The sequence below is a fragment of the Plecotus auritus genome (genome assembly GCF_963455305.1).
Source record: "Plecotus auritus genome assembly, chromosome: 10".
NCBI lineage: Eukaryota > Metazoa > Chordata > Mammalia > Chiroptera > Vespertilionidae > Plecotus > Plecotus auritus.
The window spans coordinates 9835275-9861635 of record NC_137785.1 but is presented as its reverse complement, the minus strand read 5'-3'; the positions used below and the strand labels follow the sequence as shown (position 1 = coordinate 9861635).

At 50.3% G+C, this 26361-nt stretch overlaps 2 protein-coding genes across 2 annotated transcripts; both read left to right on the top strand.

Annotated features, from left to right (window-relative positions):
• The first annotated feature begins 6601 nt into the window (after nucleotides 1-6601).
• On the top strand, nucleotides 6602-11239 carry LOC308235719 (myeloid cell surface antigen CD33-like). Its single transcript, XM_080644762.1, has 7 exons — nucleotides 6602-6679; nucleotides 6745-7134; nucleotides 7332-7610; nucleotides 7837-7884; nucleotides 9588-9681; nucleotides 10022-10102; nucleotides 10622-11239. The coding sequence occupies exons 1-6, from the start codon at nucleotides 6640-6642 to the stop codon at nucleotides 10092-10094; spliced, it is 924 nt and encodes a 307-aa protein (XP_080500888.1). The 5' UTR covers nucleotides 6602-6639; the 3' UTR covers nucleotides 10095-10102; nucleotides 10622-11239.
• A 7464-nt stretch (nucleotides 11240-18703) lies between these two features.
• LOC308235716 (myeloid cell surface antigen CD33-like) lies at nucleotides 18704-26138 on the top strand. The gene is made up of 7 exons (XM_080644760.1): nucleotides 18704-18774; nucleotides 18840-19229; nucleotides 19427-19705; nucleotides 19933-19980; nucleotides 21457-21553; nucleotides 21826-21904; nucleotides 25652-26138. The coding sequence occupies exons 1-7, from the start codon at nucleotides 18744-18746 to the stop codon at nucleotides 25823-25825; spliced, it is 1098 nt and encodes a 365-aa protein (XP_080500886.1). The 5' UTR covers nucleotides 18704-18743; the 3' UTR covers nucleotides 25826-26138.
• Nucleotides 26139-26361: the final 223 nt, after the last annotated feature.

Below are 26361 nucleotides of genomic sequence, written 5' to 3'. Positions count from 1 at the left end.
ATTATGCTAAGTGGAATAAGCCAGTCACAGAAGGACAAATGCTTCGTGATTCCACTTGTATGAAGTATCTAAGATACTCAGGCTCATAGAAGCAGAGAATAGAGTGGTGGCTGCCCGGGCCTGGAGGGAGGGGAAATGGTGAGTGTGTGTTCAACAGGTATAAAGTTTCGGTTATGCAAGATGAATGAGTACTGGAGATGGGCTGTACAACAGAGTGCCTATATCGTGCACTTAAAATGTGTGTTAAGAAAGAAGATCTCACATTAACGTTTCTTTTTATTTAGTTATTAAGTTTTTTTTAATGTATTTTTTTATTGATTTCAGAGAGGAAGGGAGAGGGAGGAAGAGGTAGAAACATCAATGATGAGAGAGAATCATTGATCGGTTGCCTCCTGCATGCACCCCACTGGGGATGGAGCCCGCAACCGGGGCCTGTACCCTGGCTGGGAATTGAAGTGCAATCTCCTAGTTCATAGATCGATGCTCAACCACTGATCCCTGCCAGCTGGGCTATTTATTAAGTTTTTTTTAGAGAAAGAGGAAGCGAGGGACAGAGAGAAAGAGGAGAGAGAGAGAGAGAGAGAGAGAGAGAGAGAGAGAGAGAGAGAGAGAGAGATCAATTTGTTGTTCCACTTATTCACACATTCATTGGTTGCTTCTTGTATGTGTCCTGACTGGGGATCGAACCCACAACCTTGGTGTAGCGGGAAGACGCTGTCACCTACTGCGCTACCCAAGGCTTACATTTTCTTACGACAAACAAACAAATATGAGACACAGGGCAACATTGAGAAGTGATAGATATATTTCTTACCTTGATTATGGTCATGGTTTAAACAGGTGTAAGCAAATGTCCAAACACATCAAATTGCACACATTAAATATGTGCCTTTTTTTTTTTTTTTTTTTTTTTTTTGTCTATCAACGGTACCTCAATAAATCTACTTAAAAAAAAAAATAGAGACACATCTGTGAACCTCGTTATGGCTCCTACAGTGGAAAACAGATCATTACTCTGGACCTCAGTGGGTAGTCCTAAAGCTCCAAGGAGCTATTGTAGATGAAGTAGTTAGAACAGTAATTAACGGACACTAAATACTCGCACTAACTGGCTTCAAGCAATTAACTGGACCCGCTCCAGCTGACGACGGAAGTCTCAGCGACCTTCCCCCCCATTCCAATTGCTGGTTGAAGAGGACCAGAGCTGGAAGGGCCATTGCTGCCACCTGGTGGCGGAAACCTGAATTTCTGCCTCTGCAAGTTCCACAGAAAGGTGGTCGCCACAGGCAAGAACACACTCGCCTCTTTGGCTGAGCTGAGGTTTCGCAGGAGGTTCTAACTTGGCTTGCTGGGCGCTGGATGGGAGGTGGTGGCAAAGTAGGGTGTCAGGAACCTCTGGGGAGGGAGGGGGAAGGGAGGGAGAGAGGGGGGGAGGGGAAAAGAGATGGGGAGAGAGGAGGGGAGAGAGGGAGTGGGAGAGAGGAGGGAGAGAGAAAGGAAGAGAGAGGAGGGGAGAGGGGGGAGGGGGAAAGAGAGGAAAGGGGAAGAAAGGGGGAGAGAGGGGGAGGGGGGAGGAGGAGAGAGGGGAAGGGGGAAGAGAGGGGAAGGGGGAAAAGAGAGAAGGGAAGAGAGAGAGAGATAGAGAGAGAGCGCTTTCCCTGGTGCTACCGGGAAGCTGTAATAAACTTACTGCACACCGACACCAGCCCATTTCCTGCATTGGTGCCAGACACAACATGACCTCTGGGTGACCTCGGATGGCTCAGGAAACACAGTTGCAAGCTGCTGGGACGTGTGAAAAGCTAGAGAAACAGCCACAGGGGTCAGCCTGGACCAGAGGAGGTGTTGCCCAAAGCAAACGCAGGAGGCCAGGTGCAGGGGAACACCGCACTGTGCGTTAGAGGAAGAGTTCCCAGCAGCCTTCACCCCGGAGTCAGGCTCAGCTCCACACCCAGCCCCGTTCGTTCTCCTGTGCTGATGGAGAGAGCTGGCCAAGTGGCCGAGGAGATGAGAGCATTCTGTGTGTTATATGCCCAGGTCATTAGGGGCATGGTTTGTGGTCTGTCAAGCCTCAGATCTTGGCCGTCCTGTGCATCACAGGGAATGCTGGGGGAATGGACAGGCCGGTCTCCCCATGTGGAGGTCAGAGAGCTGATGATAAAGAGGGAGGGATGGCGTCAGAAGACGTGGGCGACCCTCCCACCCTGGGTCCCCAGGCCCAGCACCCGGATTTCAAGCTGGAAGCGATGATATAGGAGGGCTTGTGTGTCCCTGCACCCTGCACCGTCTCCTGCCCTCGGGCGGCTGCAGCAAACCCACACCTGCCTGTGGCTGCTGGTTCCAGAGCTGGGACGAGCCTGGGGAGGGTGCCCTCGGGGCCACAGCCCCCCTCAATCAAATGCTGCAGGGCTGGGACTCGGGGACCATCCTGCCCCTGGGGGACCCTGGAGATATAACCGTGCTTTGAACATCACCTGGATGATGGAGGTGGATGTATTTTTTTCAACTGGAAATCAATGAAAGAATCATTGATCGGCTGCCTCCTGCACGCCCCCCCTTACTGGGGATCCAGCCTGCAACCTGGGCATGTGCCCTTGACTGGAATCGAACCCGTGACCCTTCAGTCTGCAGGCTGACACTCTATCCACTGAGCCAAACCAGCTGGGGCCTCTTTCTCCACTTCTTAGCAGCCTTGGTCCCTGGTACAGAGAGCAGGTGGCAAAGGACAGGCTACGGGCAGGAGCCAGGAGAGAGACGGGCAGGAGCTGCCCTCCCAGGCTCTACTGGCCTGTCTGTGGCCCTCTCTGAACCCCAGGGTTCGCCTCTGGGTAACGAGGAAGCGAGCACGTCTCCCAGGACAGCCCGGGCGGTTGTGATGGAGAGCGGGCCCGAGGTTCCTCCCCTGTGCGCACGGAAACCACCTCACCTTCCTGCCAGGGCTTCCTCTCGGCTCTGCAGCTCTTCATTCCTTGAAAGAAGAAACTTCGACATCAGACTAAACCAGGAACAGGCTTGGCAGGTCCCGCTCCGGAGGGGCCGCTGCCCCTGGCGTCTGGGGTGAGCTGGAAGGGCAGGGGGTGAGGCTAAGCCTCCCACCCCGGGTTCCCAGGCCCAGCACCCGGATTTCAAGCTGGAAGCGATGATATAGGAGGGCTTGTGCGTCCCTGCTGAAGCAAACTGGAAAGAGGAAATAATGCAATTACCTACATGCTTGCTTTCTCTGCACGTACCAGGTGTGGTACTGCCTGTAATAAGGACTAGCCGGTTTGGCTCAGTGGATGGAGCGTCGGCCTGTGGACTGAAGGGTCCCGGGTTCAATTCCAGTTCAAGGGCACATGCCTGGATTGCAGGCTCCATCCCCAGGAGGGGGCGTGCAGGAGGCAGCCGATCCATGATTCTCTCTCATCATTGATGTTTCTCTCTCTCCCTCTCCCTTCCTCTCTGAAATCAATAAAAATACACAAAATATAATAATAAAGACAAGGATGGATGGAATGTGGGGACCCTAGGAACCTGAATGCTATAGACAGAATTGGGTCCCCTCCCTCCACATTCATCTGTGGAAGCCTTAACCCCCAACCTGACTGCTCTTTCAGAAGGAGTGACATTAAAGGAGCCCATGAGGGTGGCCTCCTAAAATTGATGGCCTGATAAGAAAAGGAAGAGAGGACACAGACTCTGGGGCCGGGGGAAATGGTTGGGGGCGGGGGTCAATCGGGGAAAAAGGACATATGTAAAACTTTAGACAATTAAAAAAAAACAAAACAAAAAAAAACCTCAGAGCCAAATCTGAAAAGAAAAGAAAAGGAAGAGAAAGTGATCTTCCATTTCTCTCCCCACATGTAAAAAAAAAAAAAAAAAGAGGCCAAGTGAGGCCCGGAGGCGGGCTCACACCAGGAACCCAATGTGCTGGCCTTTGACCCTGGGCTCCCAGCCTCCAAGGGTCCCAGGATGCTGTCACGGAGCCTGGAGCCTGCGCTGCCCGAGTTCCCGGTCCGCCCGCGGAATCACGCCAACAAGCCCGTGCAATCTGCCCCGGGAGCCAGGCTCGCTCCCTCCGGGCACTGCGGAGCCTCCTCGCACAGCGGGACGTGTTCACGCTGCAGCCCGCCCGCCCCCTCTCCCCCCGTGCAGCCCGCGGGGCCTGCATGGTGGAGGCTCCTCCCCGCTCAGCTCACCCTCTGCTGTGCACCCAGTCTGTTCCATGTGAACTGCCCCTAGCGCAGCCTTTCCGTGACCTGGGGGGCGGGGGGAGGATTCCTCGCTCTCCGGTGGGGGGCCTAGGAGGTGATGCAAACGTCCGCCCGGAGGCCACGCCCTGAGCCCTGCCAGTCCTCCGCGCCCAGGTGCGGAGCTGTCCGCGCAGCAGGACTGGAGACCTGGGGAGTTCACTCGCTGGCGTGGCACCTGCGGGCGCCCAGGTCTCCCTGTCTGGGGGAGGGGGGGGCGGAGCGAGAGAAGGAGGCTGGGGTCTGGGCTGCTCCTGCTCAGGAGAGATGAGCGGGGATGGAGAAGGGGGGCAGAGAGGGGCTACTCCAGGCCAGCGGGGACCCCAGCTCAGCCAGGACGAGGCCCAACAGCTCTAACTTATTCTCAGGTTCAGCTTCAGGGATGCCTGCCGGGGACACACAGGGGTGTGTGTGGAGGCGGGAGGGGGCGGGGTTGTCCTGGGGGGCCTGGGCCTGGGAGAAGGGCCTGGGGGTCAGGCGTGTGGGTTCTGGGGTGAGAGACATGAAAGGGGATGTGAGCAATCCCAGGGCTGGGCAACAGCAGCCGAGCTTCCCCTGGGCAGCCTCCAGCCGCCCCTCCGCAGGAGGATCTGAGAGCTCCCTGCACCACCCCCACGGTAGCCGGGCCAGGGGTCAGTGTGTGTGTGTCTGTCTGTCCATCCCCAGCTCCAGCACAGGGAATGCCGGGGGAATGGACAGGCCGGTCTCCCCACGTGGAGGTCACAGAGCTGATGATAAAGAGGGAGGGATGGCGTCAGAAGATGTGGGCGACCGCACTGCCCAGAGCTAGCATCCCTGGAGCCCGGGGGTGGTTCCTAGCAGTGGGGGCCAGCGCAGGAGGAAGGGAAGTGAGAAAGGAGGCCAGACCTGGGGGCCGATGTCATGGGAGCAGGGAGAAGGCAGAGCACTCCCTACCCCCCCCCCCCCACCTCAGCGACTTCACCCCCTCACTGTCCCTGGGCCCACAGCAGGTCCCACAGCCTGGAATGTTCCTCCTCGTCCCCTCAGAGCCCAGGCCACATCCATTCTGCTCTGTTGTGCCCAAGAGCCACCAGCCAGCGGGGTCTCCAGTCATGGCCCCAGCCTTGTTTCACCATCATGGCCTCTACCAGGCAGGTCCTGAGGTCCTCTGCCTCCCCGCCCTCATGGGGACCATCTCTGGGCATGGACGGAGGATGTCTGCCAGTCTTCTCTCGTCCGGCCCCCACACAGGGCACAGTCTCAGTCTGTTTGTCGAGTGAATGAATGGGTGAGTGAATGAATAAATGAATGAATGAATGAATGAATGGGTGAATAAATGAATGGGTGAATGAATGAATGAGTGAGTGAATGAATGAGTGAGTGAATGAATGAGTGAGTGAATGAATGAATGCCTGAAATAATGGCTGCCCCTGACACTTTACCTAGGACCCTTAGGTATATTTGACATGCCACACCCCTGCCTGCCTGCCTCGGGGGTCCAGATCTGGTGTCTTGACCTTGGCATGGCTGACCTTTGGGCATGTTGTCGGGAGGCCGTCCTGTGCATCACAGGATATGCAGAAACGTCTCTGGACTCTACCCACTGGCTGCCCGTGGCACCCTCCTCCCTAGCCGTGACCATGACATGTGTCCAGACGTTGCCAAATGTTCCCGGCGGGCCCTGGTTCAGAACCACAAGTTTACACAACACTGTGACTTTCAGGCCAGGAAGTGACCTCTCCCCAGTGCACACTGAGGGCACCAACAGCACCTCCGCCTGGGCAGGACTCAGACACCCACCCATGGTCTGTCAAGCCTCAGATCTGCAGAGGCCCCTGCTGGCCTCCCCGTAGGTCAGGGCGGGCCTCCCCCCGATCCAGAACATGCTGGACAGACCGCATCTGAGGGTCTCTGGGCTGTGGTGCGTCCTCCCACTCTGTGCAGAATGAATGGATGAGGGAGTGAGTGGGTGAGTGAATGGGTGAATAAATATGTGAGTGAATGGATGAATGGGCGAATAAATGAATGTATGAATGAGTGAATGAATGAATGCCTGAAATAATGGCTGCCTCCTACACTTTACCTAAGACCCTTCCATATATTTGACATGCCTGGTGTAGACACCAGAGCTCAGAAAAGCCCCTAACAGGAGGACCTTAGGAGATTCCCGTGTTCCCTCCTCAGATGTCCTCAGAGGTCCTGGTTCTGCTCTGGAGCTGCAGGGAAGACCCGAGATAGGACAGGACTCGGGGTTAGCTTTCTGTCTGTCCTTCTCTGGGAGGGTGTCCAGGGTCTCTGGGCAGAGAGGGGAAGCGCTTGGGCCCTGAGGTTCCTCTTTTGTGAACGGCCAAGATCTTAGGCCCCTCCCCAGCTTCTGTGTCTCACCATGCTCCTTCTTCCCACTCACTGTCTTCCTTCTTTTTCACCCACAGGAGCCCAGAAACCCTCCATGTCAGAGATGCTGTGGCTGCTGCCCCTGCTGTGGGCAGGTGAGAGCCTGAGGGGAGATGGGGGAGTGGGTCGGGGACTGCAGCTGACCCTCCTTTTCCTGCAGGGTCCCTGACTCAGAATACAAAATACACGCTGACAGTGCAGACACCTGTGACGGTGCAGGAGGGCCTGTGCGTGTTTGTGTCCTGCACCTTCACCGCTCCGGGGAACTACAGGAATATTCCTCCCCCTACATATGGCTACTGGTTCCAGGAAGGAGCTAAGACAGACCGGGATGCTGCCGTGGTCACAAACAACCCGGCTCATAACGTGCAGGAGGAGACCCAGGGCCGATTCCACCTCCTCGGGGATCCCCAGACCAAAAACTGCTCCCTGGACCTCAGAGACGCCAGGAGGACAGATGACGGATTTTACTTGTTTCGCGTGGAGAGGGGAAGTTCCCTAGCGTATAAATATACTTACACACAGAACATGCTCTTCGTGCGAGTGACGGGTAAGGAACGGGCTCCAGGAGAGGCCACAGGAGAAGTTATGGTGGCCCCGGGCAGGGCTGGGATGGGACCCCATCCTGGGAGGGGGTCAGGGTACAGCCTGTTGGGCTCAGAGGGAGGAGCTGGAACAAAGCTGAGGCTTCTCTCAGGGCCGCACCTGGGACCCTCCCTCCTCATCCCATCTCCCCCTCCTCACCAGCCCTCAACCACACACCCGACATCCTCATCCCGAGGACCCTGGAGAGTGGCCGCCCCATGAACCTGACCTGCTCTGTGCCCTGGGCCTGTGAGCGGGGCACACCCCCCATCTTCTCCTGGACGTCAGCGGCCCACAGCTCTCTGGGCCCCAGGACCCGCCTCTCCTCCGTGCTCACCCTCACCCCACGGCCCCAGGACCATGGCACCAACCTCACCTGTCAGGTGCATTTTCCTTCTGCTCATGTGACTGTGGAGAGAACCATCCAGCTCAACGTCACCTGTGAGTGCTGGGTCGGAGCACCAGGTCCCTGAGGGTGTGCAGAGCAGGAGGGCCAGGCCGGTGTGCTGGATGCTTGGTCCTGGGGGCCTGGCTGTGTAGGGGACCTAGAGCACAAAGCTCTGCCCCACTTGCATTTCTGTTGCCTCTGGGGGTAGGAGGACATGCCTACATGATCCTCACCCCATCTCAGCTCACTGACGAGGGAATTCCTCTCTTCCTGTCCCAGGTCCCCCTCAGAAACCAACACCAGGTGGTTGCCTAGGAGACGGCACAGGTAAGAAGGAGCGGGTCATGGGCTGTAGGGAGCAGGGCCTCTTCCAAATCAGGACAGGGCGGGTCCCTGCCTCATCCTGGCCTCACCCAGTGACCAGACACCCCCTTGTGGGTGTACCCAGTGGTCTCTCTTCTTCCTCTGCCCCCATGGCCGCTGTGAGCAGCTGTCCCCATCAGCCCTCGCTCCCCAAGGACTTCTCCAAGCCCCTGTCAGCTGCACCAGGAGAGCTAGGCACCCTGCACATGGCTGAGCTGCCTCTCGAGGCCCCTGATCCTCCATCTCATGACGAGTCCTCACGTTTTCATTTTCCTCCGGGAGTTTAATTTGTGTATTTTTTGAACAAGCAATATAGTCACATGGCCAATGATGAAGAAAGCACTGAAGCTGGCCCTGGCCAGGTAACTCAATTGGTTATAGTGTTGCCCCAGTGCACCAAGGTTGTGAATTTGATCCCTGGTCAGGGCACATAAAGAGTCAACCAATGAATGCCTAAATAATTGGAACGACAAACCAATGTTGCTCGCTCTCTCTCTCTCTCTCTCTCTCTCTCTCTCTCTCTCTCTCCCTCCCTCCCTCTCTAACATCAATCACTAAAAACAAAAGACTTTTCCCTTAGAGTAAAGGCGCTGAAGTCTGCCCTCAGAAGCTCAGTCCCCCCTGGAAGTGAGCAGTGTCCACACGCTGCTGTGAGCGTTGGTTGTTCACCTGAAGGACCTAACAGGTCCTTTGCCATCAGTAGGACAGACCCTCCCCCGCGCCCCCCCCCCCCCCAGCCACCGCATCTCTGTGACTGTGGAGTTGTCCACAGCATGGAGGGATCTGGCTGTGTGCACATCTCCTCTAACGGAGAACAAGGGATTAAGTGGTTGTCTGAATAATAGTCTATTGTATGGATGCATCACATTCAGTTCTTCTATTGATCAGTTGACGGACATTAGGGTTTTGGCGGTTATAATACTGCTGTGAACTTGATGTACGTTTTTTGTTCAGACATATGGTTTAGGTCATGTACCTGGGAGTGGAATTGCTGAGTTAAATGGTACTTTCTATGTATAAGTTTCTGAGGAAATTCAGGACTGTATTCCACAGTGGCAGCGTCAGTTTACATGCCCACCAGCAAAGTATAAGGCTTCCAATTTCTCCACACAATTGTCAACATGGGTATTTTCCTTAAAAAAAAAAAAAAATCATAGGCTACTAGTGGGTGTGAAAGGCTACTTCAACGTGGATTTGATTTGCATTTCTGTGATAATTACGACGACGCTTGTTTTCTCGAGGAATTATTGTTCATTTGTACGTCGCCTTTAAAGAACATTTTATATCGAGTCTCTGCCCATCGTTTAATCAGGTTCCTTGATGTTTTGTTGTTGAGTTGTACGAGTTTGGTATATGGGCAGGTTATTAATCCTTATCCAACCTATAGCTAGCAAAGGTTCTCTCCCATTAAGTGGGTTGCCTTTTCATTTTCCCCAGCATGTCCATTGATCAACAGAATGTTTCAATTGGATGAATTCCAACTTACACATTTCAATTTCTGTCCAACGGCTGGGGATCAGGGTGGGGTGTAGGGCGAGAGCCCAAGTGGTCCCAAATCCGGTGATGCAGGAAGGCCTGGGAAACGATGTCCAGGGTCCTACTGGGGGCAGAAGGACCCGGGATTTTGGCAGAGCAGGTGACTCTGTCCTTGTCCCTCTTTCCTGCAGGATTATCAGGACCCAGGGCAGAGGTGGTGCTGGTGGCCTTCGGGGAAGCTGCTGTCAAGACCCTGTTCCTCCTCCTCTGCCTCATCGTCCTCATGTGAGCTCAACTCAGCAGGGAAGGGAGGCCCGGGGAGGGCAGGGGGCACCAGGCTGAGTGCTGAACCGAGACCTGGGATCCTGATGGGTCAGGGGCAGGGCTGGCAAGAGGTGAAGGAGTGGTGAATGAGGACTCCATACAGACAGACCTCTTGAGTGTCCCATAAGCCAGGTCTCCAAGGTGGGATGTACCTACAGTGATCAGGAGGGTGTGTTGGGCCAGACACACCCTTTCCAACTTCAGTCTCCTCTCCAGGCCTTGAACAGGGAACAGGGGGTTGGGTCTGCTGCCCACTGGACCTGATGCGATCAGACTGAAAGATCCCAGTGTCTTCCCTCAGAGTCAGGTACCACAGGAGGAAGGCCCCAAGGCCTGAAAGGAGCACAAAGGATGCAAACAGAGTCTCAGGTTAATCCCTCAGGTGAGTGATGCAGGTGTGTCACCGCCCAACACCCACTGACACCTCCCACAGGTCTGCCCATCAGCATTGCTGAAATGGAGCTGTCAGCCCTGACCGGTTTGGCTCAGTGGACAGAGCATCAGCCTGCAGACTGAAGGGTCCCAGGTTTGATTCCTGTCAAGGGCATGTACTTTGGTTGCGGGCACATCCCCGGTAGGGGGTATTCAGGAGGCAGCTGATCGATGTTTCTCTCTCATCGATGTTTCTAACTCTCTATCCCTCTCCCTTCCTCTCCGTAAAAAATTCAATAAAATATATTTAAAAATAAATAAATAAATAAATAAATAAATAAATAAATAAATAAATAAAATGGAGCTGTCACCTTCCTCCCCAAACCCACTTCTCTGCTGGGTTTCCCATCACGGTGATAACATGGTGTCCCCCTTCTCTAAGACCAGGACTGGTGTGGTTCTACACTTTGCTCACCATCCCATTCTCCCCAGTCCACTAAGACTTGTCCATCCTTCTTCCCAATCACAGCCTATATTGATGGCCATCTCCTGCTCATCGTGCTAGGATTGTTCCTGTGGCCTCATCTCTTCCCTGGGTCCCTGATGGTTTATCCAGAGACATATGGTCCACTTCCTGCACAATTTGAACAGTGACTCTCCTCTCCATGTTCAGAGATGAGTGCCAACACTACAGGCTGGATTTGAGGGCTTGGCATGGTTTGTCCCCTGCTGGAGTCTCCACTAGATTCTACCATCTCCCTGAATCTCACACCATTCCACTTCCAGCCTGGCCATGGCCTTTGTGATTCTGAGACTTTGCATGTGCATTTCCATCTACTGAAATGCCCTTCCCTCCCCAGTCCTACATCTCCAAGTGCTGATCATTTTTTTTTGGTTCAGTTAAAAGTCACCTCATTATACATGTGTGTATGTGTGATTGTTGTATAATTTTGAACAAAACAGGATTTAGACATTTATTTATAGACTCTTTAGCAAGAATAACTGTACACCTACTATGTGTCAGCATTGTTGTAAGTACTAATGATGCAACCATGAACCCAGCATCATAAATCTCTGTCATCCTGAAGCTGTCATTCGGGAGACAAGAGGATAAAATTTAATATAAATAAAAAATGTACAGTCTGTTGAATGGTGATATGTGTTTGGGGAGAAATCATGCCAGGAAAGGATCAGGTGACATGTGGGGGGACAATTCCCAACATCTGAAAGTATGAACTGTGATGTCTGAGCCTAGACTTGATGCTGGTGAGAGAGCAGACTGTGTGTTTCCCTAAAGGAGATTAGCTGGGAAAGATGGGGAACAGTGTCCCAGCTCTGAGGCAGAAGCAGCCTGGTGTGTGATGGAGGCAAGACCCCGGTGTGACAGTCCAGGAGCGCCTGGGAGGGTAGACCCCCTGGAGGGAGGTGCAGACCCCATAGTGTGCAACCTAGTGAAAGCTTGCCACAAATGCAAGAACCGGGAAGTCGTTGAGGAAATCAGAGATATGGTTGAACATTCTTTGTAATCGATTCTCGTGGCTGCCCTTTTCAGAATAGACTGGCGTGTCCACAGCAGCCAAACAGAGAATGGGGAGGAAACAGAGGCAAGAGGAGATGGTGGCTGAGCCAGGGAGGTCAGGTGGAGAGTGAGGTTTAATTTCTGGATATATGTTGAAGTTCAAGTTGACTTGGGGACTGAGAGAAAGTCTAGAGCAAGGATGTTGCCCAAGTGTTTCCCCTGAGTATCATAAAGGATGTGTTTGATGGACACGGTGTTTTGAGGGTGATGTTCATTCTGAGAAGACACTTCATATCCAACTGGGGCCATCAGTGAGAGAGCTGGTGTGGATGTTTGGAGATCAGGAGAGGGGTCCAGACGGGAGATGTGAACATGTCAGTGTGAGATGACAACAACAGGTGAGGGAGGAAAAGGACTGATGGCACATAGAGAAGAGAAGACACAGGAAACACATTGTCATTGGAGGTCCTGACAATAGAGAATTCAATGGTTGGTGGGAAAGGTGTGAAGACGTGATTGGAGCAATGGCAGCAGAGAATTGGAGGAGAGGATATGGGCATAGTGGGTCCAGACAACCCTTTGAGGAAATTGGCTGCAAAGAGGAACAGAGGAAAGGGTCTGGTGAACAGGTCTTTTCTCAGTTCTTCCTCTGGGTCCTCCCAGAGGTGCTCCATGAATTCCCACCTGTATTGGTTTCCTAGGACCATTGTGACAAATTCCCACACACACTGTATCTTTAAAAAATGGAAATTTAGTCTGTTAGTTCTTGAGACCAGAAATACATGTAGGGCGTAAAAATATCTTCTCCCTCTGCCCTTCTAAGTTGTTGACAGAGACCTCAGAAACAAAGAAAGATTGGATGCCACATCTTTGGGTAACATGTCCTACACCCCATCATGTCTAATGGGTTCTATAGTGTAGAAATTCAGTTGTTGGTTGGTGTGTACTCGGTCCAGAGGCTCGATGAAAGAATCCGTCTCTTGCTTCTTCCAGGTGATGGGGTGCCAGCTGTCCTTGGTTTGTGGCTGCATCACTGAGACCTATCTCCTGGTCACATGGTCTCATCCTGCTCTGTGTGTAGAAAGTCACCTGCTATGTCTATCTTGGGGACTCTTGTGACTGGTTTCAGGGATCAACTCTAATAATCTAGGATGCTCTTAATTCATCAGTAAAGACCCCTATTCCCTTATATGGTAACATTTTGAGGTACGAGGGATTAAGACCTGGGTATCTCTGGGTGGCCATCATTCAGCCCTCTGCACTGCCCATGTGACCCTTTGCAATCCTTGAATGTCTCCAGACCTTGTTTTCTCTGCTCTTCCATGTCCGGATACATTAGTGGGTCACCTCATGAGTGATACATATTTTAGAGAGCAGGAGCTTGCTGTTCTATGAAAATTACTTCTAAGAGGGCTAAAGGAGCTCTGCTGCTATGGGTCTATGGTTGAGTGTTGACCCAGGAACCAAAAGGTCTCTGGTTTGATTCCCAGTCAGGACACGTGCCATTGTTGTGGCTCCATCCCCATTAGGGGGCATGCAGGAGGCAGCCCAATGATGATGTTTCTTTCTCAACATTGTTTCTATCTCTCTCTCCCTCTCATTTCCTCTCTGAAATCAATCAAATACAATAAAAACAGGAAATAACAAGACTTGGAGCAGATATGGAGAAAACGAAACTCGGGCTTTGCTCTACATTCCAAGGCCGTGTATCTGCTTTTAAATACAGCATGGCAGTTCCTCAAAACATTAAAAATAGAATTACCATAAGAACCAGTAATTTCACTTCTGGGTATTTATGTAAAGGATTGAAAGCAGGAACTTTAATTGATATTTATACATCTCTGTTCATAGTAACATTATTCACCATTAGGTGAAAATAGCCGAAGGGCCCATCGACCAATAAACAGATAAACACTATGTGGTGTACAAATACAAGGGAATGTTAGTCATCTTCAAAAAAGGAAGGGAATTCTGACTCATGCTACAATGTGGGTTGAAGATACTATGCTAAGTGTAGCAAGTCAATCACAAAAGGGCAAATGCTATGTGATACCACTTCCATGAAGTACTTAGACTAGCAAGTTCATAGACACAGATGGTAGAATGGTGGTTGCCAACATCTCGGGGGAGGGCCACCTGTACTTTTCATGGACACAGAGAGTCAGTTTGGGAAAAAATGACATGGATGGTGGTGATGGTCCCACAACAATGTGAATGTCCTTAATGCCACTGACTCAGACAATTAGAAGTGTTTTTGTTAAGTTTGTGTTACCACAGTTTTATTTAAAAAAAAGACAACAGCCACAGAATTAGTCTGCCATTTCACCTAATAAGAAAAATAATGGCAGCTACACACATGAAAACAAGCTTAACATCACTTGTTATTAGAAAATTACAGGTTAAAACCAGGATGAAACACAATGGAATACCACTTAGTAATAATACATTACGAAGAACACATACATAGAACTTGGATCACTTTCACAAATATGCTGAGAGAATATAGACACAAATCAGTACATTTATAGGGATTCTCCTATAGACAGAAATAATTCTCCATGACTGAAGGTGTATCGGGGGCTGGAGGTGGCAGTGATGAACTACAAAGACATGGGGGAAAGTCAACGCGGCAGTGGGAATGCTCTATATCTTGATTGTGGATCAATCCCATTTGTTCAAATTCATAGAAATGCATACACAAGTGGGTACTATTTATACATTTTATTTTATGTAAATTATGAAGTTATTAAAAGAAATACAATTAGAGCTCACAGAATCCTCCCTTCCATGAAAATGGTATAACTTTCTTTAGGATACACAGCATTTGTAATGGGCTTTCTATTATATGCTTTATTCTTACATGCATTTTTTAACAACCTAGAACAAGATATCATTTTACTTACTGGTGATTCAGTATCTTTTTCTTTTTCTTTTATTTTATTTTTTAATTTAATAAATCTTTATTGTTCAGATTATTACAATTGTTTCTCCTTTTTCCCCCCACAGCTCCCCTCCACCCAGTTCCCACCCCACCCTCTGCCCTTACCTCCCCTCCACTGTCCTCATCCATAGGTGTACGATTTTTGTCCAGTCTCTTCCTGCACTCCCATACCTTCCCTCCTGAGAATTATCAGTCCACTCCCTTTCTATGCCCCTAATTCTATTATATTCACCAGTTTATTTTGTTCCTCAGATTTTTAATTCACTTGATTTTTAGGTTCACTTGTTGATGGATATGTATTTGTTGTTCATAATTTTTATCTTTACTTTTTTCTTCTTCCTCTTCTTAAAGAATACCTTTCAGCATTTCATATAATACTGGTTTGGTGGTGATGAACTCCTTTAGCTTTTTCTTATCTGTGAAGCTTTTTATCTGACCTTCCATTCTGAATGATAACTTTGCTGGGTAGAGTAATCTTGGTTGTAGGTTCTTGCTATTCATCACTTTGAATATTTCTTGCCACTCCCATCTGGCCTGCATAGTTTCTGTTGAGAAATCAGCTGACAGTTGTATGGGTGCTCCCTTGTAGGTAATTAACTGTTTTTCTCTTGCTGCTTTCAATATTCTCTCTTTGTCTTTTGCCCTTGACATTTTAATTATGATGTGTCTTGGTGTGGTCCTCTTTGGATTTCTCTTGTTTGGAGTTCTGTGCGCTTCCTGGACTTGTAAGTCTATTTCTTTCACCAGGTAGGGGAAGTTTTCAGTCATTATTTCTTCAAACAGGTTTTCAGTATCTTGCTCTCTTTCTTCTTCTGGCACCCCCATAATTCTGATGTTGGTACGCTTGAAGTTGTCCCAGAGGCTTCTTACACTATCTTCAACTTTTTGGATTCTTTTTTCTTTTTGCTTTTCCAGTTGAGTGTTTTTTGCTTCTTCGTATTTCAAATCTTTGACTTGATTCTTGCGGTCCTCTAGTCTGCTGTTGGATCTCTGTATATTATTTTTTATTTCAGTCAGTGTATGTTTAATTTCTAGTTGGTCCTTTTTCATATCCTCGAGGGTCTCGCTAAATTTATCGGCCTTTTCTAGGATATTCTTGAAAAGCCTTATAACCATGGTTTTGAATTCTATATCCAGTCATTTGTTTTCCTCCATTTCTTTCGTTTGTGATCTGTTTCTTTGCCTTCGCATTTTCACTGCTTCCCTGAGTTGGTAGGGTAGCTTTGTGTGCTAGGTTTCCTATATGGCCCAGTGGGTCGGCCTCCCCAGTTAACCTGAGGTGGACACTTTTGGTGCACCCCTTTGTGGACTGTGTGTACAGCCTTGTTGTAGTTAAATCTTGATTGTTGTTGGTATCACTGGGAGGAATAGACCGCAGGCCAGTTGGCTGTGAGGATCAGCTGTGTCTACGCTGGGAGAAGTTCGGTCCTGGAGACACCCTTATAGATAAGACCTGCAAAATTGCAAAAGCCTCTGTGCTCAGCTTGGATGGGGCAGAGTCTCAGGGCAGAGCAGACAGCCTGGGCTTCCCGTCAGCCCTGCCCTTGCACGCGCACCTCCAGACCTCTGCCTTCCGCGACTCCCCTGAGTTTCCGCCTGACAGTCCAGATTCCCCCTGTAAAAGCGTGAGTCCCCAGGGGCTCGCCTGGAACTGGGGTTCAGTGCAGTCAGAACTAGGGTTCAGTGCAGTCAGGAGCTTCCAACTCCCTTCCGCTAGGGAATGCCTTTGGCAGCTTCCACATTCAGCTTTCTCTGCGAGCACTCACATGCGCCTCCAGACCTGCCACGGCTCCCCCGAGTCTCCGAGTCTCCGTATGCCTTTCTCTCTACCTGACAGTCCAGACTCCCCCCTGTATGAGCCTGGGTCCATGGGGTTTCACCCGGAACTGGGTTTCAGTGCAGTCAGAACTGGGGTTCAGTGCAGTCGGGGGCTTCCTTTCCCCTCCCGCCAGAGAAAGTCAGCCAGGCACTCAGCCTCCCTTCCTCTCTGCGTGCGTCTCCGTGCCTCAGCCCTCCTTTGCTGCTCCTCTGATTCTCCGTGAGCTTTCCTCTTTCCTTCTGGTTGTAGAATCTCCACTCAGCCAGCCTTCCTGTGGTTCTGGATGATGTCCGTTCTGTCTTTCAGTTGTAGTTTTGAAATTGTTGTGCAAGGCAGCAGTTTAGGTGCTTACCTATGCCACCATCTTGGTTTCTCCTCAATATCTTTTTCTTATTTTTTACTTAGATTTCAGAGAGAAAAGGTAAGTATAAGAGAGAGGGAGAGAGAGAGAGAGAGAGAGAGAGAGAGAGAGAGAGAGAGAGAGAAACATCGATTCGTTGTTCCACTTTTTATGCATTTATTGATTGCTTCTTGGAGACTCACATCTCATCCTCAGATGTCCTCAGAGGTCCTGGCCCTGCTCTGGTGCTGAACGGAAGCTCCTGAGATGGGACAGGATGCAGAGTCAGGGCTTGTGCCCTGACCTGGGATCAAACCCACAACTTTGCGTATTGGGACGACTCTGAACAACCGAGCTACCCTGGCCAGGACAAAACTCAATTTCTTATCCACCAATGAGGGCACAAAAGTCTCTCTGTATTAGTAAGACTGAAGGCCCATCTATCCAGATACTACTGTGTTGGAAAGATTTTACAAATATCCGGTGGCAAATCATTTTATGTCACCGGGATCAAGAGTTTGCCAGAATGCATATCCACAACTCAGATGGAAGACCACATGAGCTGAACCTAAATTTTAATTGTAGCTGCATATTCCACTCATGTTTTCTAGAAATATTACGTTCTTGGAGCCACATTTTACTGTGAGAAGCACCTTTTTGATCAACATTACATATTTTTATTTTATATAGAAATCAGAGCCCTCATAGTCCAACTTAGAATTTGAGGTGCCTTACAATTTTATAGCACTAATAAGGTAGCCATTTTTTTTTAAGGCAGAACAGAAATAGCTTAGGAAAAAGGACATCATTGTACCAGGGAGCTAGAATAACACTGTTTCTGAAATTAAGTCTAGATATATCCCTGAGATTCCCAGCAGTCAATGCAAACAGGAAATTGTGAACTCTTGCTGAGACAAGAAAGTATGTCGTTTATTTGAAAACCAAATATCATCTTACTCCTTAAGACCGGGAGAAACATACTCCATCTGGGAAGAACTTTGCATAATATAAGAGAAATGTTTGAGCTCATTGTTCATCCACAACTTAGCAGTGTTTTTCTGTGACAGGAAACACTCATCTGCGCGATGAGGAACTGAGTCAGTGTCTCCCGTTGACACACTCTGAGTGACGGGAATCATAATGAAGAGTTTCCTGTCCTGGCATCAGGAAACGCGTGGTGTCCCTTTGTGTTACATGAAGATGCGACTCGGTTTTCACTTTGGAGATGCCATCATTGAAACACCACGAATCAGAATAAGATGTAAAATAGGAACCCGCACTTGTGTTTTTGGGAAATACCCAGCGTGCCACCAGGACACGTGGTGGACTGACGAGTGACCACAGCTCTAAAGCCCGACAGCACTGTGTTTGGGAGGAAGTGATGTCACTGGGTGGGGAGCATCTCTGGGACATAGACCAGGTCCATGGATCTGTTCTTGTCTTGTCTTCAGCCAACCAACACGTAGATGTTCACTGAGTGTTTGGTGAATGAATGAATGAATGAGTGAGTGAGTGAATGCTGCCTTCACCTCACTTGGGACCCCCTTCTTTCCATCTCTCCTGAATTCTCACATGGACATTACAGAATCCTACACCTTGTAGGACCGAACACAGCTTCTAGATGAGGCTGGGACCTCCAGTCAATGCAGGAGTGAACCAGCTCTCTGATGTAGGCACCAGAGCTCAGAAAAGCCCCTAATGGGAGGACCTTAAGAGACTCCTGTGTCCCCTCCTCAGATGTCCTCAGAAGTCTTGGTTCTGCTCTGGAGCTGCAGGGAAGACCTGAGATAGGACAGGACTCGGGGTTAGCTTTCTGTCTGTCCTTCTCTAGGAGGGTGTCCTGGGTCTCTGGGCTGTGGGGTGTCTGCCTGTTCCGTGCAGAGTGGGGAAGCGCTTGGGCTCTGAGGTTCCTCTTTTGTGAACCGCCAAGATCTCATGCTCCTCCCCAGCTTCCGTGTCTCACCACGGTTCCCCGCCCACTGTATTCATTCTTTTTTCACCCACAAGAGGCCAGAAACTCTCCATATCGGAGATGCTGTGGCTGCTGCCCCTGCTGTGGGCAGGTGAGTGCCTGAGGGGAGATGGGGGAGTGGGTCGGGGACTGCAGCTGACCCTCCTTTTCCTGCAGGGTCCCTGGCTCAGAATACAAAATACACGCTGACAGTGCAGACACCTGTGACGGTGCAGGAGGGCCTGTGCGTGTTTGTGTCCTGCACCTTCACCGTTCCGGGGAACTACAGGAATATTCCTCCCCCTACATATGGCTACTGGTTCCAGAAAGGAGCTAAGACAGACCGGGATGCTGCTGTGGTCACAAACAACCCGGCTCATAACGTGCAGGAGGAGACCCAGGGCCGATTCCACCTCCTCGGGGATCCCCAGACCAAAAACTGCTCCCTGGACATCAGAGACGCCAGGAGGACAGATGACGGATCTTACTTTTTTCGGGTGGAGAGGGGAAATTCCCTAGGGTATAAATATACTTACACACAGAAGATGCTCTTCGTGCGAGTGACGGGTAAGGAACGGGCTCCAGGAGAGGCCACAGGAGAAGTTATGGTGGCCCCGGGCAGGGCTGGAATGGGACCCCATCCTGGGAGGGGGTCAGGGTACAGCCTGTTGGGCTCAGAGGGAGGAGCTGGAACAAAGCTGAGGCTTCTTTCAGGGCCGCACCTGGGACCCTCCCTCCTCATCCCATCTCCCCCTCCTCACCAGCCCTCAACCACACACCCGACATCCTCATCCCGAGGACCCTGGAGAGTGGCCGCCCCATGAACCTGACCTGCTCTGTGCCCTGGGCCTGTGAGCGGGGCACACCCCCCATCTTCTCCTGGATGTCAGCTGCCCACAGCTCTCTGGGCCCCAGGACCCGCCTCTCCTCCGTGCTCACCCTCACCCCACGGCCCCAGGACCATGGCACCAACCTCACCTGTCAGGTGCATTTTCCTTCTGCTCATGTGACCGTGGAGAGAACCATCCAGCTCAACGTCACCTGTGAGTGCTGGGTCAGAGCACCAGGCCCCTGAGGGTGTGCAGAGCAGGAGGGCCAGGCCGGTGTGCTGGATGCTTGGTCCTGGGGGCCTGGCTGTGTAGGGGACCTAGAGCACAAAGCCCTGTCCCCCTTGCATTTCTGTGGTCTCTGGGGGTGAAGGGGGAATGCCTAAATGATCCTTACTCCATCTCAGTCCACTGAAGAAGGAATTCCTTTCTTCCTGTCCTAGGTGCCCCGCAGAACCCACCACCAGGTGGTTGCCTAGGAGACGGTGCAGGTGGGAAGGAGCCTTCTGTCATGGGGCATTGACTGACGTGGGTCTCTGTCTGGTCGATTCAGAGCTGGACTTCAGAGTTCAGCAGGGAGGTGTGGGTGCAGTTAAATGTGAGCAGCCCTATCTGACCTCTTCCCCAATACCCTCCAACCGCTGTCTGCCCAGAGTGACCACAACCTTCTCCCTGCCCATCCTAACAGATGCTCTTTATCTTCCCCCCGTTACAAATACCTTGGGGCATTTTAGAGTAGACTTTAGTTTTAAGATCAGTTATAAATTCATAGCAATATTGAACAGGAGACAGAAGGTAGAGAGATTTCCTCTAAACCTGTCACACCCTCCCTCACATGCACATCCCCCACCAGAGGGGACATTTGTACAATCAATGAACCTACACTGACACATCATTGTGTTGTACACCTGATGGGCTTGGACATTGTATAATGGTATGTGTACACCATTATAGTATCATGTAGAAAATAGTTTCATTTCTCTGAAAATCTCTATTTTTTGCCTGCCCACCCCTTGGCCCTCACCTTGACCTCTCTCTGGAGCCCCATCACCCTCCTGATCTATTCCCATTGGTGATGGCATCTGGTCCCCATTCCCACTGGTCAGTGACCCTGTTAGGACTCTCTCAGCAGTTCCGTCAGATTGTAACAGGTGATGCCCAGAGACACACCTCTGACCGCAGGCATTGTGCTCCTGGGAGGCATGGCCAGACGAGACCAGGAGAGCTATTGGGTCTCGCCTGAAGGTCTGAGAACCTTCCCGCTTTCACCTTCTTCTGGAGGCACGAAAGACCACCTTTGATCCTGAGCGACAGGGCCAGTGGAAGCCAGGGGAGAAGATTCTGACACCTTCCCAGGAAGGAAGAAGAGACAGGTCTTTCGGCATCCCACAGCGCTCTGTGTGTGTCTCTCTCTGGAGTGTCCATGGGACGCTGAGGCTCCAGGTCCTGCTGCAGCCAGGTCTCAGATCTGTGGCAGAGAAATCCTAGAAGGAGAAGAACCCAGGTCCTAGAAAAGATGGGGTTTGGCCCTGACCGGTTTGGCTCAGTGGATAGAGCGTCGGCCTGTGGACTGAAGGGTCCCAGGTTCGATTCTGGTCAAGGGCATGTACCTTGGTTGCGGGCACATCCCCGGTGCGAGGTGTGCAGGAGGCAGCTGATCTATGTTTCTCTCTCATCGATGTTTCTCTCTCATCGAGGCAGCTGATCTATGTTTCTCTCTCATCGATGTTTCTAACTCTCTATACCTCTCTCTTCCTTTCTGTAAAAAATTAACAAAATATATTTTTTTAAAAAAGATGGGGTTTGCTGCACAGGAGCGTGGGGACTAGATAGGAAATGTCACAAAGACCGTGTCCTTCACCCCATGATTCTGGAGGACCCAGTTGCTCAGCCCTGGATGCTTGAGAAGAGGGGATACATGCCTGTTCATCAAGCTTGGAGTTCACCCATGTCTCTCTTGTCTGCAGGGGAACTGAGGACGAAGGCAGACGTGGTTCAGGCGGCCGTTGGGGGAGCCGGTGTCACTGCACTGCTGGCTGGCTGCCTCTGCCTCATCTATTTTGTGTGAGATGGGACAGGTGTGGGCCAGAGGTGGAGAATAGGGACCTGGAGGGGTTGTGAGGGCCCGGAGCAAGGGTAAGGGATGCTGTGGTGGTGAGAATCTAGTCAGTAGCCACTGAGCCAAGCTTGAGGCGGGGGGAAGAAGGGAGACCTTGTTCCAAAGTCTTGTTATGAAGGCTCCTGGTCTTGCCCCACCCTTGACCTTCCCTAGTCACATCACTCACTCCAGCCTCAAAGAGTGACCCTGTGTCAAAGACCCTGGCATCTTCCCACAGAGTGAAGACCCGCAGGAAGAAAGCCAGGACAGCAATGGGCATGGACAACATCCACACTGCCATGGGGCCAGCTTCCCTGGTGAGTAACATGAACCTCCTGGCATGCAACCCTGCCCCCACTTCCTGGGTGGCCCACATTTGCATTCCATTCAACGTGTCCAGAAATGAGCTCTTCACCTTCCCACTCTTTTGGAAAAGGGAGGTTTTGTTATTATTCAGGTATGTCAGGCCAACAGATCAGACTACTGCCACAATTTGTTCCGCACAGTTCCCAAGAAGGGGAACATGTCACACCACAGGGCCACACAGGGCAGCACCAGGGTCAGTCAGGAGGCAGAGGGAGTGAAGGGGGAAATGTGGGCAGGAACCTTGATGGTGGTTTCCATGGGGAAGGTGAGGTGAGGCAGGGGAAGCAGGCTTAGGACTAGCTAGTTTGAATAATTTCAACAGGATCTGGGCTGTAGGGGCTGTCTCTCGTTGTCTGGTACCTGGTCCTGGTGAGATCAGGGCAGGGGGGACTGGTCGGAAGTGTAAGAGTTCCATAAAGGAGATGGTTGTAGACATGGAGTTTGGCTTGGACTGGCTGGTTTGCAATATGAAAGTCACACTTGCAGGCAAGTCCTTTACTATCTCTAGCAATTAGCTAGTCCTGGCAGGGACAGTTTCTCTAGGGTTACTAAAGCCCAGATGTCGAAACATAAAATGCGCATGGTTAATACAACCCCCAAATATACTTCTGCTGGGCTCTCCATCTCACCAATGGTATTCTTGTCCCTGACATCCAACCAGAGACCAGTCCCTGTCCTGCCCAGTCCTCCACCAGCTCTTTCTGGACTAATACACTGCAAAGCATGTCTGCTGCAGCCCTCCCACCTCTCTTCCCCATCACACCCAAGTCTGAAATGCACTGGTTCTCCATACTGCCGAGCACCCAGACAACTTGGTCTGGCATTTGAGGCAGGAAAAACCAGTCACCCATGCTTTGTGCCTCCCACACTCACCTGCTCATTCACCTCCAGCAGAGTAAGCTTTTTGCATTTCAGAATCATCTCTTGGCTGTCCCCTCCTCTTCACATGCCTGCCTCAACCCACCCTGTTCCTGCTCATCCTCCAAGTTCTGAGTCTCATTGAACTCTAACTTATGTAGATACCACTGTGAAGTTTTTGAGCACATGATCAGCAATCACCCATGCATTTATCTTTTCCTTTGGCCAGTATCTCCCACTTGTTAATATCTGTATTTTTACAAGTTATGATGTTACAAATGTAAAATGTACCTCTCAAGCTTGCAGATGGCCACCTTCTTGCTCTCTCATGGGCTTTTTTTTCTATGCCCATGCATTCCTGGTCTCTCTTCTTTTTATAAAGACTTAAGTCATGTTGGGTCCTACTCTAATGACCCCATTTAAAAAATTAAGTACCTCTTTAAAGGCCCTATCACCAAATATTGGGAGTTAGAGCTTCAACATATGAATTTGGGAGAGACACAGTTCAGTCCATAAAACAGACTTAGTCAGGGCATCAATGATGAATCTGGTGTGAAGCAGTTGGGGTCTGGATACATTTTGAAGGTGGGATCAACAGAATTTACCAATGGAATGATAGAGTACACTTGGGTGTGAGCTCACTGCCTTTACCTCATAGGTGTAATAGATGTCAAGGAGGACTCCATAGATGTCATAGATATCCAGTGATGTCATAGTGGCCCATCTATAGTCATAGATGCTCTTAAATGTTTATAGAGGTCCATAGATGTCAAAGATAACTCTATGGATATTATAGATATCTAGAAATGTCATAGATATTCAAAGATGGTCAGAGATGTCCATTGATTACCATGGATATATTCATGGATGTCATGGATGTCCAACGATGTCATAGGGGACCATAGATAGTCATAGATGTCCACAAATGTCCATAGATACCAAGGATGACTCTAATGTGGTTGCTCTGAGCAACTTAAATAATTGAAGTACCAGTTCTTGAAATTGCCAACTCTGCAGGAAAGGTATGTTTTTGAGAGGGAATCAAACTTTGTTTTGTTATTCCTTACCTGAGGATATTTTCTCCATTGATTTTTTAGAAAGAGTGGAAGGGAGGGAGGGTGGGGGTGAGGAGGAGAAAGAAGAGAGAGAGAGAGAGAGAGAGAGAGAGAGAGAGAGAGAGAGAGAGAGAGACTGATTGATTGCCTCCCATAGGTGCCGGACTGGGGCCAGGAATCAAACCTGCAACTCAGGTACCTGCCCTTGACCAGGAATTCAACCCATGACCCTTCAGTGCACAGGCTGGCACACTAACCACCAGCCAGGGTGTAATGAGGCAACTCTTGTGGATTCCTGGATGGGGGCTGGCCACCAGAAAGACTGAGCAATAATTAGAAGTTTAGACGTTTAAGCCCCATCCTCCATTCTCCAGAGAGGGGAGAGGGGCTGGAAATGGAATTAATTATTGATCATGTCTACATGACGAAACCTCCATAAAAATGCTGAGTATGGGGCTGAGGGAGATTTCAAGTTGGTGAACATGTGGAGGTGCTGGGAGGGTGGTGCACTTGGCGAGAACACACAAGCTCCTTGCCCTTGCCTCATACCTGGGCCCATGCATCTCTCCATCGGGATGCTCCTCTGTATCCTGTATCACATCCTTCCATCACAAGCTGCTCTATGGCTGGTAAACTGTTTCCCTGAATTCTGTGAGTCACTCTAGTGAATTCATTGAACTTGAGGAGGGAATTGTGGGGACTTCTGATTTACAGCCAGTTGGTCAGAAGCACAGTTGGCAACCTGGACTTGTGATGGGCATTTGAAGTGGCAGTGGGGCTTGGCGGGGGGGTTCTTATGGGACTGAGCCCTTAACCTGTGGGATCTGACAATATCTTCAAGTAGATGGTGTCAGAATTGAGTCCAGTTGTAGGACACACAGCTGGTGTCAGAGAATTGCTTGGTATAAGAGTAAAGGAGATCCCTGGCTGGGTGGCTCAGTTGGTTAGAGCATCATCTCTTACACCAAAAGGTTGCAGGTTTGATGCCTGGTTAAGGCACATACGGGAGGCAACCGATCAATGTTTCTCTCTCACATCGATGTTTCTCTCTCTCTCCCTTCCTCTCTTTCTATAAATCAATAAAAATATATCCTTGGGGGAGGATCTTTTTTAAAGGGAGTAAAGGAGAGACACACAGGAGAAGTTCTTTTTCATAAACACCTCCCGTATATCCCGTGTCCGCACATAGGAAAGCTCTGAGAGACCAGGGGCTGAGTTCATGACCAGTAGATGTGTGACCTTGAGAAGTACCTAACTTCTCTGAGAAGTACTGTCTTTCTTCGTAAAATAATAGTATTTTCCACAAAGGTCACTAGAATTGGAAAGCAACCAATAAGAGCTGTATTTGTTGGATAAGTGAATAAATGGGACCTTGAGAAATATTCAATAAAAGAATGAAAGAATGCTCTGACCGGTGTTTCTCAGTGGTTAGAGGGTCAGCCTACACACGGAAGGGTTGTGGATTCGATTTCTGGTCAAGGGCACGTACCTGGGTTACAGGTTCCATCCCCACCCCATTCGGGGTGCCTGCAGGAGGCAACCAATAGATGTGTCTCTCTCACATCAATGTTTCTCTCTCTCTCTCTCTCTCTCTCTCTCTCTCTCTCTAAAAATCAATGGAAAAAGATATCCTCAGGTCAGGATTAACAAAAAATAAATTTAAAAAATTTATTTGAAAAAAATGGAGGAATGAACAAAGATCATGCTACAATCAAATTCATTGCAGGGACTCTTCCCCCTGCCCCCACCCTGCTCTGACCCCGTTGTTCTTTGCTCTCCACACAGAGTCACCAGAAGACGCCCGAGTTAGACAACCCGGCAGACTCCACAGGCTCTGCAGGGGCCACCCCGACCTTGAGGGTGGAGCCAGAGGTGTATTATGCCTCCATCCGCTTTCAGGGGAAGAATCCTCCTCAGAGGAACACCGACCCGGAATACTCAAACGTCAGGACCCAGTGAGAGGCCGAAACGTTCATATCCTCTATGGGAAGGGGGACCTACCAGCTGATTTTTGGAGACCTCACATCCCCACAGGCAGTGGGCTTACAAACGACTGTGTATGACTTTCCTGAGATATTGGAACTATCTTAGGCATTGCAATCAGAGAGACCTGGGAGCAAGTTCCTGCTCTTTCCGTTGATTAAGAAGAATATGACACCACCTGAGCCACCTTACCCCTCTGGGACTTGATTTCCTGATTTGTGATCAGGCATAAGAAGTTCTACATTGCAGGGCTGCTATGAGGATTAAATAAAAGTACACATGGAACCTGGCCGGTAGCTCAGTTGGTTAGAGCGTCATCCTGTTACGCCAAGGCTGTGGGTTTAAGCCTCAGCCAGGGCACGTACAACCATCAACCAATGGCACTGGCTCTGTTGGTTGAGTGCTGTCCTGTGCACTGAAAGGTTGCTGGTTTGATTCCAGGTCAGAGAACATACCCAGGTTTCCGGCTCGATTCCCAGTAGGGGCCGTGCAGGAGGCAGCTGATCAATGTC